At 44.0% G+C, this 17,233-nt stretch overlaps 1 protein-coding gene across 4 annotated transcripts in view; it reads left to right on the top strand.

Moving 5' to 3' along the window:
• The first annotated feature begins 679 nt into the window (after positions 1-679).
• Positions 680-17,233, top strand: part of AMPH (amphiphysin) — a 109,580-nt gene continuing 93,026 nt past the window's right edge. For all 4 annotated transcript variants that reach the window (XM_065665741.1, XM_065665742.1, XM_065665744.1 and 1 more), the window contains exon 1: positions 680-853. In XM_065665741.1, coding sequence (XP_065521813.1) covers positions 785-853 — 69 coding nt within the window. In that variant the 5' untranslated portion in view covers positions 680-784. The remainder of the gene's footprint in view (positions 854-17,233) is intronic.

Here is a 17,233-nt window from a genome sequence, read left to right on the forward strand (position 1 = left end):
GGTGCTGAGCAGCTCTGTATTTGGAAGATTTTGGGTTGCTTAATTGTCAAGGGAGGACAGAGTTTTGTTACACCTTCTCTCTAGTTATGACTGTGAGTTTTAACTTCAGGAACGAGATCAAAAGCCCAAAGCCAGTCTGGAGCCAGTTTATTGCTGTTGGATGCTACACCGAGATAGGAATTAGCAATGCACAGGAGGAGGATGTGGACAGTGCCTGCACCAGTGACCCCAGCTTGGGCGCAGCCCAGGGTGCAGGTCCCCCAACTGCAGCACCCAACTATGCTGAAGGCCAAGGTTGCTGCAACCCCCAAACAAGGGTGAAAGGCTTCAAAGGGGGCTTGGAAACTTGGAGCGGCTCGGACCTGGTGGGAATTCCTGGGTGGTAAGTGGAATGCCTCACCTTCTCTGGCTGTACGAGGGGGACATGTACCAGCAGCAGACACAGCCACCGGCTGCGGCAGCGCTGGCACCCTGTTATCCCCCTTGATGATTTTTATTAGCTAGAGGAATGGCTGCATCGCCAGGAGAGACCCAGCAACCGCCACCCACCCCAAGGGGCCTGGGGCAGGCTGAGGCGACAGGGCCCGCAGCGCACCTGAGGCGGCGGCGGCCCCGCCTCCCCGCGCTGTGTCTTTAAGGCCCTCCTCCTCTTCCTCACCCCGCTCCTCCCCGCTAGCCCTCCCTGCATCCAGCTAGCCATCCCTGCCTCGCCGCTGCTCGCTGTCGCCGGGCTGTGCCTCGCCCGCCTTTTCCCCCCCCACCTTCCCCATCCCCGCCGCCAGCTATGGCCGACATGAAGACCGGCATCTTCGCCAAAAACGTCCAGAAACGCCTCAACCGCGCCCAGGAGAAGGTGCGCTGCGGGGCAGCACCGGGGGGGGGGGTGCCGCTGCGGGGCCGGGGAGGGGCGGCCTCGCCCCGGTGGGCAGGAGGGGGAAGGAGGTGGCGATGCCCGCGGTTCATGAGGGGCGGGCGGCCCCGTTTTCCCCTCAGCGCTTCCCCTCTGCCCTCTCCGGGGTTGCGGAGCCGCCGGCGGGGTCGGTTGAGGCGGGAGGTGGGGGTGTTGTTATGTAACTGCCCCATATAACGGTGCCCGCCGCCCCTCGGCCGTGCCGGTGTCCGTCCGTTCCTCACCTCCGGGCGGCCTGAGGGTCGGCGCCCTCAAGGGATGCGGTCGTGCCGGTGTTCGCCTGCCGCAGGCCCAGAAGGGCCGCCGCTTCCTCGCCCGCGGGGATAGGCCGGGAGGCTGCGCCCCTCACCGCGGCGGGGCGGCCGGGCTGCGGTCCCGGCCCGCGGCGGGCAAGCGGGGTTCGCCTCGCCTCACCGCCCGCTCTCCTAAGAGGATTGCATTTCCTTTAATATCCACGCCGGCTCATCCCCGGCTGGAGCGCTCCACGCCGAGCAGCGTGACAGGAACCCCCTTCGTGTGGCAGGAGCCCACGGCTTCGTTGGCAGCCGCTCCGGTGTTGGGGGGCTGGTCAGTGTTGTGCAGTTAATAGCGATGGTTGCTTGGAAAGCTCGGCGCCGCTTCTGGCGTTTCAGTTGCCTGGAAATGAACAGCCGTCAGAGTCGGGGAGAATTTGCAGGAGTTCCTGGTCGGAAATGCTGGCTGCTGCTTATTTTGCTCCTTTTCAGTAATAAAAGCCGATCAGTATAAATGTTCCACGCAGTAACTCCTGTTTAGCTGTTTGCTGTTGCAGAACAGGACCAGATACAGACATTAAACCATGCAGAAAAGCATTTGTGGATGACTATATATAGCATCCCTATCAGCTATTAGTACGGTTGGTTATAAAGCTGTTCTCAGCATGAATTTGGGAGGCACAGTTGTCAGCAAGCATTGCAAGACATCTCTTTTGAGGGCACATAAAATCTCTATACCCCTCTAGCATGTATCCTGTGCTGCTCCATGCCCTATGTAATAGGGCTCTGGAGAATTAATAGAGATTATTTTATGCCCACTATTTCTCATACTTCACTGCCTATAAAGCCTCACTTCCTTTTGGCCACAAATTGAGCTCTGTGGAGCTCAAAGGGGAATAAGAAGTGGAGCAATTAATATGTAGAAAAGTCTCATATGTCATCATGTCATTATTTAAGAATTTAATGGTTGAGGCTGTCGTAGGGAAGTGATGGATCTTTCCCTTTCAAATACTCCTGTCTAGCTCCCAAGGTCATAAAGTACAAGACTCTTCAGTACCAAAGTCGTGACTAGTACTCATCAGTACATTCCTGAAGGCTTGGTCTCCAACTGTTCTTGAGTAAAACACCTAATATTCTGTTTAGTAGTTTGAAGGGATCAGATGACTTTATGGTGTGAGTTGAGCTGGGTCTGTAGCTGGAATAGAAGCCTAACAATCCTGTCTTTGTCAATGTTGTTAGACCAGTGCTTTACCAGATGGTTAATTGTAAGTCTTTACAATCCCATGTACTCTTTTCAGGTGTGTCTGTTCTTGTTTACAGAAATGTGTGAGCATACCAGAGTGCTCCTTAATCCAGGTCCTTGAGGTGCTGGTGTCCTGGCAAAGGCTACTTGTGCATCAGCCCCAGGGTAGGCACCTCAAGCCCAGTGGGTGCCTTTGGTGTGTGCTGGATGGGCTGCTTTATATCAGCCATGCTAACACGGGGGAATTTGTCTGTTTTGATCTGCAGGTATTGCAGTAAAGTGTCTGGCGATTTTGACCTCACTGTGGTGTCTGTGGGGGTTGTTTCTTATGGAAGTGGTCTAAACATCGCAAATTTACAGACACTGAAAGATGTTAGTAGGTCACATAGTACCGTGTAGCTCTGTATTCTTGCTTCCTTTTTCATGCCATGCATATGCAGTGATTGTGTGAGCTATGATCATCTATTCTTTTGTGCCTACAGTTCTGGTTGGCTTTGAGTTCCATTATGGTTATTAAACATAAAATCCTGTGTTATTTTTGCTAAAACTTAACCTTAAAAAAAACCCAAACAAACAAAAACATAAAACCAAAAAAACAAACTCCAAAGGTCCCCAAGTGGAAGTGATAGCGAGTGACTGATTTTTGTTTGTTTGCTTTGGGGACTTGATGCCAAGAAGTAAATTGTATCTAGGGGTTAAAAGTCTATGATTTACCTGACTTCTGATGGTTTGAATAGGACGGCATTGTGACAGACGTGTAACACCAGGCTGGCTTAAAGAGATTTTGAATACATTAAGTTGTTTCATCTTGTTGCTGTTATTGGAATTGCGCATCTTCAGTTTAATCTGTCATTACAGTCAGTCGTGTTCCTAAAGCATTTATATATGTTTTCCAATTATTCTTTATTGATGGAACGTGAGTATTAAAGACATAAATACATACGTAAACCATAAGCTTTCATCTATGGAAACTTCTTCTAATGATGCTATCATTATCTGCAATTCTTTGCAGTCTAAGAGATATAGTTGTAGGGTGTAGGTAGTGTATGTGCCCATATACGTGTATCTGGTCCCTATATTACAAAAGCTAAATCACTGACGTAAAAACATCCCATATTGGGTAAATCAAATTGTCTGAAGTGCTAATGAGGGGAGGAAGACAGTTGTCCAAAATGGGCTGGACTTGGCTAGTACTCAAATCAGAATGTGATTTTGAGCATATAGAAATAGTAATTGGTAACTTCATTTTTCACATCATACATAAAATAGTAGCACATGTGCCTGGCACCTGACTGAGTCAGTAAGTGTCCCATTTACTGAATTACACCACTTTTCACTGCATTTCTTCACTGACTTTTTTCCCCCTAAGTTCAGGAAGTGTGGATGTGCTGAGCTAGCAGCATCCGTTGGAAGCTGCCAGCAGTCAGCAGAAGAATCTGGATTAAAGTTTTAAAAGTATCGGTGCTATTTAGGAGCCTAGAAGTCATAGATATCAATGAAACACTGATGTGTTTAAAGGTCTGTTTATACTGAAACCTGAATCTATGTATTGGTATCCGAGGCTGGCTGAGTCAGTTCTGAGGACAAGACTACTTGGAAGAAAAGGCTTGTAAACCTGACTAACATTGGCTAGCTTGCAAACAGCAGAGACCTCCCAGGATTTGTTGTAGATTGTTAAAAGGGGTCCTGCTGTAACATCTGCTGGCTCCTTTAGTACTCTGGAATGAATCCCAGCTGGTGCTGTGGACTTCATGAATGCTCAACAGGTACAACTGGTCCTTTACAATTTCAGTGTCCACAAATGGAAAGGTACTGTTCCTGCAGGTGTGGTCCTCCATTTCAGAGGATCGAGCTGCCAAAGGTAGTACCGTGCATATTTACTCTAGTACAGAGAGGGAACGGCTATTATGAGCGGTCTTTGGTCAACAGGGTTGATTTCTGCTATGGCCTGAGAGAAGAGTGGATGAACCCAGAAGACTTTCAAACACCACACGTCATGCTTGCTGCTTGAAAATCTGTGCAGATGGTCAAATTACCTCGAGGCCATCCACAGTTCTTGCCCCCATTAGAAGGTGTGTAACTCCTTAACACAATGTGCCAGCTGAGGCATTGGCTCTCCTATATGGTTGTGGGTATTCCACTGTCTTCTGCTAGTGCAAGGCTGAGAAGAAATGTCATCGGAGGTTTCCTCAGCATTTCCTGGTGGGGAAGGGAGGAAATAGGAAGATGAACAGAATAGAGTAGAATAGCATAGCACAGCTTAGCTCGGCTGGAAGGGCCCTACAGTGATCATCAGTCCAACTGCCTGACCACTTCAGAGCTGACCAAAAGTTCAAGCATGGTATTAAGGACATTGTCTAAATGCTGCTTCACCACTGACAGGTGTTGGGCATTGATCCCCTCTCCAGGAAGCCTTTGCCAGGGTTTGACCACCCTTGCATCATAAACAGGGTTGGTGCTGCCACAACACTTTCAAAATTCAGGTTCAGGAAGACTTGTTCATGAGAGCTTCTTGTGTGACTCTTGAAAATCCACCTAATGCATTTTTTTTGATCATGAGCTTCTAGTTGTTAGTATATCTGGTTTCATCAAAAGTAAAATATTCCAGTTTGGGGCTTAACTAGTGTTTAAAGAATTGTAAAGGAGGAGATTCCATAAAGGATACACATGGAGGAGCTGGATGCAAGAATATTTTTGTGAAAGGCATGTTACATATATTGTACCTGTGCCTGCAGTGTGATGATATGGTTCTGGCAATCTTTGGGCTCATAAAAGCAAATTGCTGCCTAATGATTTAAAACATTGGCCCCACAGATGTTATAAAATCTAGTAAACTGGAGTCATTACAGTATTATGACAGACTACAGCATCTAGGGCCCTGCTGGCAACAAGCACATGCAATGATGAGGCAGCTTCATCTCTGAAGAGCTAATTGTTAATTCTGGGTTTAAAAACACAGAATAGAAGCTAGTAATTTCTCATATGATAGTATAGTCTCAACAACACAGCTCAGATTCTTCTAGGTTCAGGTTCCAGTATAATAAAAAAAAAGAATTTCCCTTTTTTAATTTTTTTTTTTTTATTCCCAGAAATTGTAGAAGAGGGGGAGCACAAGTGGTCATTTGGCCCGTTCTAAACCAAAGCAGAATCAGCTGTACTTAAAATTATTCCTTAGGAGTGATTTTTCTTGACAGCTCTTTTAAGTGTGTAATGATGGAGATTTTGCAGCTTTCCTAAAGTCATCTATGCGACTCTTTTGGTACTTCCATTCAGAAAGACCTTGCTGATTATAAAGGTCTTTTTTTGCAGTTCAAGCCCTTTGTTCCCCGTTTTAGCTTTCCTTGTTTTAGAGGAGTGTGTTCTTTCTTCTTGTCTCAAAATTTACAAGTGATTTTCCTCTCTTGTCAGCATTCCATATGATCTCACTGGAGTTATCATATGACCCTCCCAATCAGGCCAAATAGTAGCTATTATTAACATAGTGACTGCTTTCAACTCTTAGTTTCTAATGTGCAGGTTAAAAAAGGTTGAGGTAGATTCTGGTTGCCAAGCACAGAAGAAAAGGAGAGAGAAAACCCCTGTTAGGCTCTTGAGTCATATGAGGGAAGGTAATGTTTCTTGTGTTCAGTTTTCTCCTCATATGCAGTGTTAGCCATGAGTTACCATTCAATACACACTTCCTCGCTGCCACTGAGCTTCCATCAAATTAAGAAAGTACTGTTTCTTCTGTTTTATGGGGAACGTATCTTCTTGTTTGCTGACTAAAGCATTATTAATGTCAAGGTGAGCTCTTCCTCTGTTCTTGCTTGGCAGTTTCACCTTTTCACTTTGATTCTTTCAAATGTTCTCTCTATGCTTTGCTTAGACGCTGTCTTTAAATTTTATTTTGTTTTTAAAAATCTGGTGCTAATTTGTTGGACTTGGGTCTGGACTCTTTTTCTTCACTACATCTTGCTCCTCTAGTAAATCCTTTCTCTTGCATAGTTGTATTGTCTAAGACCCAATGTTTCTGACCCAAGGTCATGCATGCTGTCAGTGAGGCTGTCATCAGTGGTCCCCAGCCACTCCTCAGTGCACTGCCACCTTGCTGTTGTGGCATGATTAAGTATGTGACTTACAGGCACATAGTGGAGAGATGTTGGCGTGGTGATAACCTGTGTACCTGGAAAATACAGGAATTCCTGGTCCAGACTGATCACTACTACCTGCCTCCTAGAACAGGATGTGCTACCAGGGGAATACACTTTGCTTTTCACCTCAGTAGCCCAAGTTTTCTACACTGGCTAGGAGGAACTGTGAAGGAAGCTGCTCAGCACCTTGTCAAAGCAGTGGGGATAAATGGTAGAGAAATACAGGCTAAGCATGGGGGGGAGAAGAGGCCATGGAAGGGAGAGCAGCATGGCTGGCCAGGCCACGGAAGCCCCTTTTACTGGCTTGCCAGGTAGCAAAAGCACGAATGGGATGACAGACTACTGAGTTTGGGAGAAAATTAAATTGGAGGCAAAGATGCCTGTTAACACTTGCTGCAGTTGCCTACATGAAGAGGACCACAGCTCCCTAAACTTGCTGGGATATGGCGGGGAATTTTTTCACCTGCCCAAAATATGCACAGAGGATTCACCTCCACCAAATCCTCTGATCAGGCAGCAGTCACTGCCTGTTATGCCAGTCCTCCTGCTCACCTCGGGGACTGCAGGGCATGGGGAGAAGGGTTAGCAGATGGCTGTGCTGCTTCAACATGGAGAGCATTTTCCTTAGGGAACTGCTGTTTGGTATAGTTCATTGAGCTCTGCTGCAAGCTCAGCTGTTTGGAGCTTCCAGTCCGAAGTGTCTCAAGTGCTGGGTTGCTCTTCCCTGAATGTTCTGCAGCATCAGTGCTGTTCATAGCTGTGCCTTTGCTGTTCTCAAATGCAAGATAATTGGTTCCTGACCTAATGAGTAGCTAAGCTAGTCAGTCAATAGTTGCTGAAATCATAAACTGATGGCCAACCTAGAAAAGCAGTTGTGTCACTTTATCATGTTGACTCTCTGCTAAGTGGAGTTTATAAATCTATTTAAGAGGATAGGGTAAAATATAGGCCTGTGGTAAAGACACATATAATACACACATGAATTGTCTATTTGTTCTATGAGAAAGCTAAAGCTACCTTTCTTTGCTCTCATTATCTGCAGAGCACAGACAGGTGTAGACAAGAACCTAAGTGGTAAAATTCTATTTAGGTATTTCTAGGAAGGCTGGTAGGGCAATGGGAGAGGAGTTCAGCAGCCTTTCTATGGGTGGGGGCACAGGGAAAGGAGAGGCTGGACCACACTTGAAGACGGGTCTCTGACTCCCTACTACTCAGTCTTCTGTTGTGCCCTGTTTTTCTCGCCCTGCCTCTCTTGTGGCTCCTGCTTACTCCTAGGTAACATCCTCTGCTTTGTTCTCATCTCTGTGGTAGATTAATTTCTTTGATGCTTCCTTCAAGTCTCAGCTTTGAGTCGCTTTCACTCTACTTTTTTGTAACCACGAGATTGCTTGATCTGTGCTTTGTACTGATACAGAGGCCAGTGCTACAGTCTGTGAACTGCAATCAATCTTCTTTATCCGTGATACAAAAGAGGAGGGGAAGGCCTGCCAAAGTCTTGGGCCATTACTAAAACAACCATTTCTAGTCAAGATTAGCAAACAAACCTCTATTATTTTTTCCAGAAAGACTTCACAAAATGCCATCTTTCCAGTGTGTACACACGTGCCTAAACATGCTTGCAGGGAGCTGTCAATCTTGCTTTTCCCAGGCTTCAGTCTGGAAAACACTGTAAGAATAGATTGATGTCTTATTTTCCACAAAACAGGGGTTTGAGAGAATAAAAGTTGCCTAAAGAACACAGAGGACTTGTGTGTATTTGCTTGGGTCCTTACAGAATTATAAGAGGTTAGTGGTTGAGGTAGGTGACAGCCTACAGTGCCAGGGGAATGCAATTGTTTCTACTGATGATTCATGCTTTATGTCTCAGCAAAGCCTAGTTAAGTGACCTACATGCACAAGGGTTAATATGCTTAAAAAAAAAAAAAAGTAGAAGCAGATGAAACACTGTGTACACAGAAACAGCCTGATGGAATAAAGACAATCCATTTTCCATGGAGAATAATTGGTCTTGGAGATCTAAGAAATTACATTGATTTTTCACATTAAATGCATGTATTAGGTTGAGATTCAGGAAGTAGTTTCAAGACTTATTTGCATGTGGGGTGTGTAGGAGAATAAATAAAAATGTGATACTGTCATTAAACCTGTGCAGATCTGTGCATGGATGCTGTTGCTTATATTTAAGCTAGGCTTCCAGTTGTTCCGCTTGGCATTATCGCCTAAATCCCTCTTGGTTTATGTGGGTGTTATTTTTTCACACTGGCGTAGCCGCTCTGTGCAGTTTGGATGAACTTTATAAATACATAAGGCACGCGGCTGCAGTGGGTCTGCTGTGAGCATGAAATCATGTCTTCAAAATAAAATTGTCAGTAATATTAAGTATAGAACAAATTTTAGTCCTGTAAAAACCATGAGGAATGGTTAATGAGGCTAATCAGAGAGGAAAGAAGTTAATTGATTGCTTCCTGGTTTTCACATCTGTACTAACCACATTCCTATCACAGGGGGAACAGAAGTGCTAGGATCAAAAGCAGAAAAAAGGAAAGGAAAAGTCATGGGTCTACTCAGGCGTGCAGAGAGGCAGCAGCACAGCCAGGTCCAGAGGTAGGTTGGTCTGGTACAGGCTTAGGGCAGATGTCCCCATGGCTGACCTTGCTTGAGGAAGTAATCCATAGGGAGAAACGTGCATGGTGCTAACGGAAGGGACACCATGCAAGCAGGGGCTGGCTGGCTGCAGCAACCACAGCCTGGTCACTGCGGGACTATGCTTAGGAAGCTGGAAAGGAGCAAATTCAGTGTGTGTGAAGCGGCAAGTGGAAAACAGCCCCAACAGAATGAGGTTGATATGTCAAAGTGAGAAGATGGCTGGCTGAGGTCCAAAAACTAAGCTGGATGTTTGGAGACAAGATATGAATTTGAAATATGGAATTTGGATTTCAAGACATTGGAAGTATAACAGTTCAGGGAAATGCCTTTTATTTTAAAAACCAGTACAGTTCTCAGTCTGTATTCTCAAACAATTTCTGGATTAATTAGTGAAGAAGTTAATATATTCCTTATGATGTGACAGTCTTGCAGGCAGAGTTAGAATAGTTGTATCTTAACATTTGTTCACCTCCCCTCTTCCTTCTTTGTCCTTCTGTCTCATGTCATCCTTTCCTTGGTGCTTTTTCTTTCCTTTCCTCTCCTCTCTTCCCATATGCCCCAGCAAACAAGTTGTTGCAGACTTCACCACCAGAGCCATTTAGAAAATTGACTTCTGTTGCACCGTGGGGTTACTTGATAGGTGAGCACAGCTGCACACTTCAGAGATGATTGCTTGCTTAGAAATCAGTGCTGAGCCTCCAAATGTTGCAGGCTTTCAAAGAGTCCTGAATGTTCATTTGGTTTATTTGCCCCCTGATGTGTGTGAGAGGAGGGACATGGTTCTGCTGGAAGAGGGCTATGCCCTCAGGTTCTGCAGGGCTGACCAAGGTCCTCCTTGTGTGGTGGGAGGCTGGGAATAGAGTGACAGCACCCCACGTGGGCAGTGCAGAGTACCTAGGGAACATGGAAAGACAGGGAAGGTGAAATGGACAGCAAAACTGCCTAGTAGTTGAGACAGCAGTGCATGGAGTACAAAGCTGGAGGAGTCTGCAACTGGCTACATTCATGGGCTTTATGTTGGGAGCTCCAGCTGAGTCCACAGGAACTTTGCCCAACTGGTAGCTTTAGAGTTTGTCCCAGGAGGGCTGTCACTCCAGATCCAGAAAAGTCAAAGGTGCTATGTGTACCCAAAGGCTTTTGAACTTCTGCCTTCTGTTCTCGTACTAAAAAACCCTGCCTCCTGTGAATTTCCTATTTCTAGGGCCTGAAAAGCATATTTCAGAGAAGGCAAACCTCACTGATGTTTTGCAGAGGTGAAGAGAGTTTTGTTGTTAACACCACCCTGGCATCATGTTTTCTTGTAGCACCAATCCAAGAACACAGTTGTTGCAAGCACAGTGCCAGTATCTTTTGTGCCACGTTTTGTATTAGGGTAGTGTTGTGGTTTAAACAAAAGTCATCCATAAATCACACAGTCGCTCTCTCACTCCCCCCCTTCTTGCCCTTCCCCTACTCCCGGAGGGACGGAGAGGAGAATCGAAAAGAACGCAACTCCCACGGGTTGAGATAAGAGCAGTTCAGTAACTAAGGTGTAACACAAATCACTACTGCTACAACCAATAATAATAATGATAAAGGAAATAACAAGGGGAAAGAATACAACACCTCAACACCAGCTAACTGATAACTCGCCCCACTTGCCCCAGCCAAGCACTGACCGATACCTCATCCAACCCTGCAGTCCCCGCCCTTCTGGATAACTCCCAGTTACATCCCAGGCATGATGTGCTGTGGTATGGAATACCTCTTTGGTCAGTTTGGGCCAGGTGTCCTGTCTCTGCTTCCTCCCGGCCTTCCCTCCTCCCTGGCAGAGCATGAGGCTCAGAAAGTGCTTGGCCAGACCAAACATGTGAGCAGCAACTAAAAACATCGGTGTTATCAGCACTGTTCCCAGGCCAAAAATCAAAAACACAGCACTGCACTAGCTACCAAGAAGGAGAAAAATGACTGCTACTGCTGAACCCAGGACAGGTAAAAATAAATTGTAATTCATCTGGGTTGATCTGACAACCAAGCTCAGAAGCAAATTGGGAAGGATTTGTCAACCCTTAGCTGATAAACACATGTGCCATTTGAATAGCATCTTAACTCTTTCATGAGTTGCATCTCCAAGAGTCATGAAGTAGCAGTGTGTCAGGACAGGGAGGAGCAAGCTCTGTCCAGTATGGTTCAAATATGGACCGACAGATACCTTGAATCAAGAACATGTGTTTGCAGACTGCAGGATGAATATGAGTTTAGGTATGGTGTGTTTTGCTGAATTTTTCAAGCTGGTTTTTGCTGTTGAGTTCTGGTTTCTACAGTGAGGGCTGTTTTTATAGGCAGTCTTTATGTGGAAAACAATTAAAACCAGGTCCCCATTAAAAAGCATATTAAAAGGTGGCACTGTGCTGTACTGAGGTTGCTATGTTCTCTGTAGCTCAAGGGTATTTTTGTTTCTGCTTCAGGGAAGGTGTTGTCATGGTGTTCACAGAAAACTTACCTCTGGCAGGTTGTGATGGGTTTTCTCTTTTTTATTGGTAAGACTTAATAAAAGAACTGGAAGTAGCAGGCAAGAGGGGAAAAAACTTTCTAAAAAGAGGTGCAAACTCATTTCCACTGGAAGATGTGTACACCAACAGGTTATGTCTCCATCTAAACTAGCTTCAGCTATACCAGTAGTGAGCAGGTGATTTCTTATCAGGCCGAAATTACCTGCTGTGCTACCAAAAAGTGTTAAGAAACATGTTTCATCCGAGTTTTTTAGCTCTGGGACTTTCTGAAGGCCTTAGTTCCCACTCAGCTTCCTCTTTTAATTTAGGGTTGTTGATAACTCAATTCCTTATTCATAAACATGCCTTTCTGTGCTGCCAGCACCTGCTGAAGTGTGGTATGGAGGGTTTTAAGAGCATGTCATTCTCTTACCTTTAACCTAATGCTTTCATACACAGAGAATTCAGGCCCAGAAGTCACTAGTTTGCACAGCGACAAAGTTACAAAAGAGACATGTAGAAGGTGTACACTTGACACTTATTATGTGGTCAAGCTGGGCATCCATTGAAGTGAATACGAATAATGATTGGGAAAGAACTGAGGACCAGCCTGCCGTGGGGCATTTGTTGCAACAGAAAGCTGGTAAACAGACAATCTTTGGTCAAGATAAGTTCCCCTGCTTTCCACATCTACTGTACAGGTGGGATACACCTGTACACTTTCCACTCCTGTCTGTCCTGAGTGGGATACAAGTAGATTTTCTTTGTGGATCTTGTTCCATAAGAAAATGCAATTCCTGTCTTAAGTTTTAGGAAAACCTTATAGCTTCTCTACAATATCATTTTCCATATTATTCAGGAAATAAGCTTAAAAAAAATTGTCTTTCACATTTGTAGTCTTAAGAGAATTTTGTCATAACTTTATGTCAAAATGGAGAGCAAGCACACCCATGTGTAAACATAAATTGAACCCAGACAGATGGTTGGATAACTTTATATAAGGTACGATGCTGTCAGAATTAAAGAGCTCAGCCTTGGAGGACTTATAATTTAGTGAACAGTGTCTGATTCCCACAAGATAGTGTTAATACAGAATTAAAGTGACATGATGGTTAAGAAAGGCTGATGCTTCTAGGTGAGAATTCAAGTTGAGGTGGGGCTACCTATTTAAAATGAAAGGGAGCTATGGTAACTTCTTAGTATCTTTTCACCTAGTATAAAATGAGAGCACTAGGGGTTCAAATATGGACAAAAATAAACACTGGTGTATCTGGCATAAAATGTTTTTATAGCTGTAGTAGGAAAAATGACAAATTGTTGAAGTTTACAATCAATATATGGTACTTTCCAGAAGAGTGTATCTATTGCAGGTTGCACAGAGAACCTGTGGCTGCCCCATCCCTTAAAGTGTTCAAGGCCAGGATGGATATGGCTTGGAGCATCCTGGTCTAGTGAAAATTGTCCCTGCCTATGGTGGGGGTTGGAACTGGATGAGCTTTAAGGTTCCTTCCAACACAAACCAATCTGTGATTCATGAGTCTATGATCAAATCCAGTTACTGTGTTATGTAAACCTGAGATACAGTAAAGAGCATAATAATTTCAAAACAATGGGTCATTTTATAATCCTGAATGTGTGGGTGTCAGTTGTTGCTTGGTCCATAAAATTTGCAGTAGCTAATTTTACCAGGAATATGAGAAAATGCCTGTATTCCCATCTGGCATCTGACTGATGCTTTGGTCTCTGACAAGCAGAGGAGTGACAGAGCTCTTCCTTCCCCACCCCCTTCAAAAGAAAAGGCTGTGGTTGATTTGTATGGGATAAACTGGGGGAACAGTCCTTCACTGACATGACTGTTTCTGTGATTCATACTCATAGCAAGAGGTATTTTGCTCTATTAGTAATCTTATTCAAATATACTGGACTATGCAGATTATTCCTATGTACATTTAGCAGGAAGAAATGTGCAAAACCTTAGTGTCGACCAGCTTTCCACCTATGCTTCGTTTATTCTCTTTGCTTGTTTTACTGTTGTGAGTTGTTCTAGTACATAACCTGATCTTGAATTGAACTGTGTGGGAATTTAGTCAGAATAAAAGAACTCAGAGCAGAGCCATGCATTAAGAAGCACTGATTATATCTGTCATAGTATTTAGGATTTATGCCTATTACAAATTATGATGAACTTGATATCAAATCAGTGTAGTAGCTGTCTTTTAAAGATTTGATTCTACTCGTGTTGATCTTATTCACAGCAGGATGAGGCTCTGAGGGTTAACCATAATCCAGTTCACTGTGCTAGCGCAAGATTTAGTACTACATGCACTCCCTGTACTGGCTCTGCATGGGACTGGATTTTAGTTGTAGCTGGTTATGTAGCTTTCTGCAAATCAGACCTGTGCTTTTATAGGTGTAGCAGTATGTATGCATATATTGTGTCTTCCAGTACCTTAAGGGGGCTTACAAGCTATATGGAGAGGGACTTTTTGCAAGGGCCTGTAGTGACAGGACAAGGGGGTATGGCTTTAAAATGACAGGGGAGATTTAGATTAGTTATTAGAAAACAAATCCTCCCTGTGAGGGTGCTGAGGTGCTGGAACAGGGTGCCCAGAGAAGCTGTGGCTGCCCCATACCTTGACAGTGTTCAAGGCCAGGTTGGACAGGGCTTGGAGCAACCTGCTCTAGTGGAAGGTGTCCCTGCAGGGGGTTGGAACGGGATGAACTTTAAGGTTCCTTCCAACCCAAACCAATCTGTGATTCTGAGGAATTTTTACTTTGGGGATGTCAGAAGCCACGTTATGAAGTCTCAAGTGGTTATAAGATGGTGTCTCTCCTTTCTCTGAGGCAGTTTGTCTGGTTATGCCAGCAGCAAATCAGTCCTGGAACTGTAAAATTCCTGTCTGTTCTTCCCTGGCTGACCTACCAGTGGCCCACATAAATCAATACCTCTAATTTGATGATACTGTGAGTTTTGTGGCTAATTATAACTGTTCCAGCAAATTTGAGTAAACCTGCACAGCTAACTACATCCAGCTGGGGGGAAATACCTGGCACTAACCTGTGCTGATGTCTTGCAAGGGTGCGTGCAGGTCACTTGCTCAAGCCTCTTGCTTGCTCCCTGTGCAGCGAACACCTACACACAGGTACAGACGGATTAATACATCAGTCTGGGGCCGTCTGTCACTGCTTTTAATCTTGCTAATTTTTCGTTGCCTGTTTGTACCTATCAGTTGATAGTACTTGGAACGTGCTTGCAGTTTGATTGTTCCCTTTTCTTTTTCATGCACATCAGCACCTTACTTTTATCTGTTTTGCTTCACTTGTGGCCTGACCAAAAGTGTGCAATGTGTAGGCTAGACCCTAAGAATTACTGGCCTAATAAAAGGCAGTCCTTCTTCCCCTCATTTCATTTTTTGCAGAATAAATGCAAATTGTTCATGCTGATTTAATTAAAAAAACCCAAACAACCCTACCCCCCAAAAAAACCCAAAACACAACCCCCTTGGTACTTTTACTTGGCTTTTTGTAGTGACTTTACAGTGCGGCAGTGGATTGCATGCAACTTCAGCCATCCAAGGAAGGGAGCGTTACCTGAAATTGTCATGGGCCATACAGAGGATTGTGGCTGATATTAAGTTACACCTGTAGTTTCTCACAAAGAATTCTTCTGTGGAAGGTGCTGATCCTAGAAGGTGCTCCAGATCATTGTCAAGGGTGAACCTGAGACACCAGAAACATGTATTTCTCTTGTTTCTTAAATGGATCCTCAGCACAGCCTCACTAAAAGGTGCTTTGCTTCATCACCACTTATGAATAATAAACCAAAATACTAAAAAAAAAAAAAAAGAGAACAGTTAATCTGTGTTCACATCTGTTTAGTTTAAAGCTAAGCACAAACTGAAGGGTTTGTCTGAACCAGGACTTCATGGCTCACAACATGTGTCTGAGGACCTCACTGTCTGAGCAAATGTGTGCTGAGAGCAGTAGAAGGCTTGTACTTTCCTTTCCACTATTCCCCTTTGCCAGAAAGTATAACTTTGTGTTTAATAGACCCCGATAGGCTATGTATATGTTTAGATTTTTCATATTCATGCTCTTGAAGCATAATTTGCTCTCAATTCTATTAATTTATTTCTTGAGAAAATGGCTGTTCTGAAGCACAGGATAGACCCCCATATGTACTCTACATAATAAATTTTTACTAACTTTTTTTTGCAGGCTGCATACATTTTGCAGGTTTTTGTCTGTGTTTAATATGCCGCTAACACAGTAAATGCTAAAATGCAGAGTAACTGTAAAGCCACTGGTAAGGCTCTGTTCTGCTGCAGGCGAGTGATCTAGAGATCTGCATTACATAGGCTGTAGCATCCTTTACTCGTAGGATGTTTACAAATAAAGATGTCTACATGTCATCTCTGAAACTGTTCCAAACATGTGTGAATTACTGTTTGTACGTTAAGTGCATGTAGTATGTATTTTGTTCCTTTGATCAAAGGATTAAACATAACATCGCATTTATTTTCTTTATCCTGGGTAGGTTATATTTGTCTTCTGTTTTTTGTTTCACCCCCAAAAGTACATGGGGATTGGGAAGGAGTGGGCACAAGACTCTTAAGGCCAGCTTAGGGCCTTAAGGCTAAGGGCAGCTCAGAAAACAATTCTATTCTATTGAGTAATACTATAAACCCTTCTCTGAAGTTTCATATGAAAAGCTCAGGTGGAGTCCAGTGGTAGCCAGACAATCCTCCTGATACTGTGTGCTTGCATGCATTTTTCATTAGGGGCCGTTGTTCTTCTTCATGGGCAGAAGAGGCAACAGAAAACTTACACAGCCCAGATTATAAAAAGCTGGTGTCAGCAACCCTGCCCTTAGAGTGGAAGGATGCCAGGAAGTCTTCAGATCTTGCATATTTTAAAAGGACTTTCATCTTTATCTTTTCTCTGATTTTTCTAGCTCTGAGCTTTATTTTTGTAGTGTTTTGGGATATGAGAAACTTTAGTGTTATTTTTAATTGTGTTTGCAAACCGCAGCACAGTGACAAAGTAATTTGAAAATTCTACAAGTGATTCCTTTGGTATAAATTGTGAGGAGCACGAGTACAATTATGGGTGGTAGAATTTTTCCCACTGAAAATCACATGTAAATTGAGAACAAAATGAAGTTTTGACTGAGAAGTGCCCCTTAGTGTATAAAGGATGGAGTACACTATGTTTGTTAATTACTTTCATCCTGTCCTGAAATTGTTTTCATTATACTTTTAATTCACAGCGAAATCAACAAAACTAGTTTTGCTTCTCGACATTCTGTGATCTGCTTATTTAAAAACTCCAGCATGAAGTCAGGACATCTCAGTAAGGGAGATTCAAGCCAGAAAAAAAACCGTCAACTAAATGCTGAGCTAGTACTTCGTGAATCAAACTAATGTCTGTGTGCTGGGCAGGATGTCATAGTTTAGATAAGGGATCTTGGGCAAATACGCGATTCTTCTAGAGCACTTCTGACATGAATGTTAAGAAGATGATGTTAAATTACTTTCAGTTACAAGGGATAGGTAGGGTGGTGGTGAACAGTTTGAATAGTCACTCCAGTATCTCTGAGA

Source organism: Lathamus discolor, chromosome 2, assembly GCF_037157495.1.
Source record: "Lathamus discolor isolate bLatDis1 chromosome 2, bLatDis1.hap1, whole genome shotgun sequence".
NCBI lineage: Eukaryota > Metazoa > Chordata > Aves > Psittaciformes > Psittacidae > Lathamus > Lathamus discolor.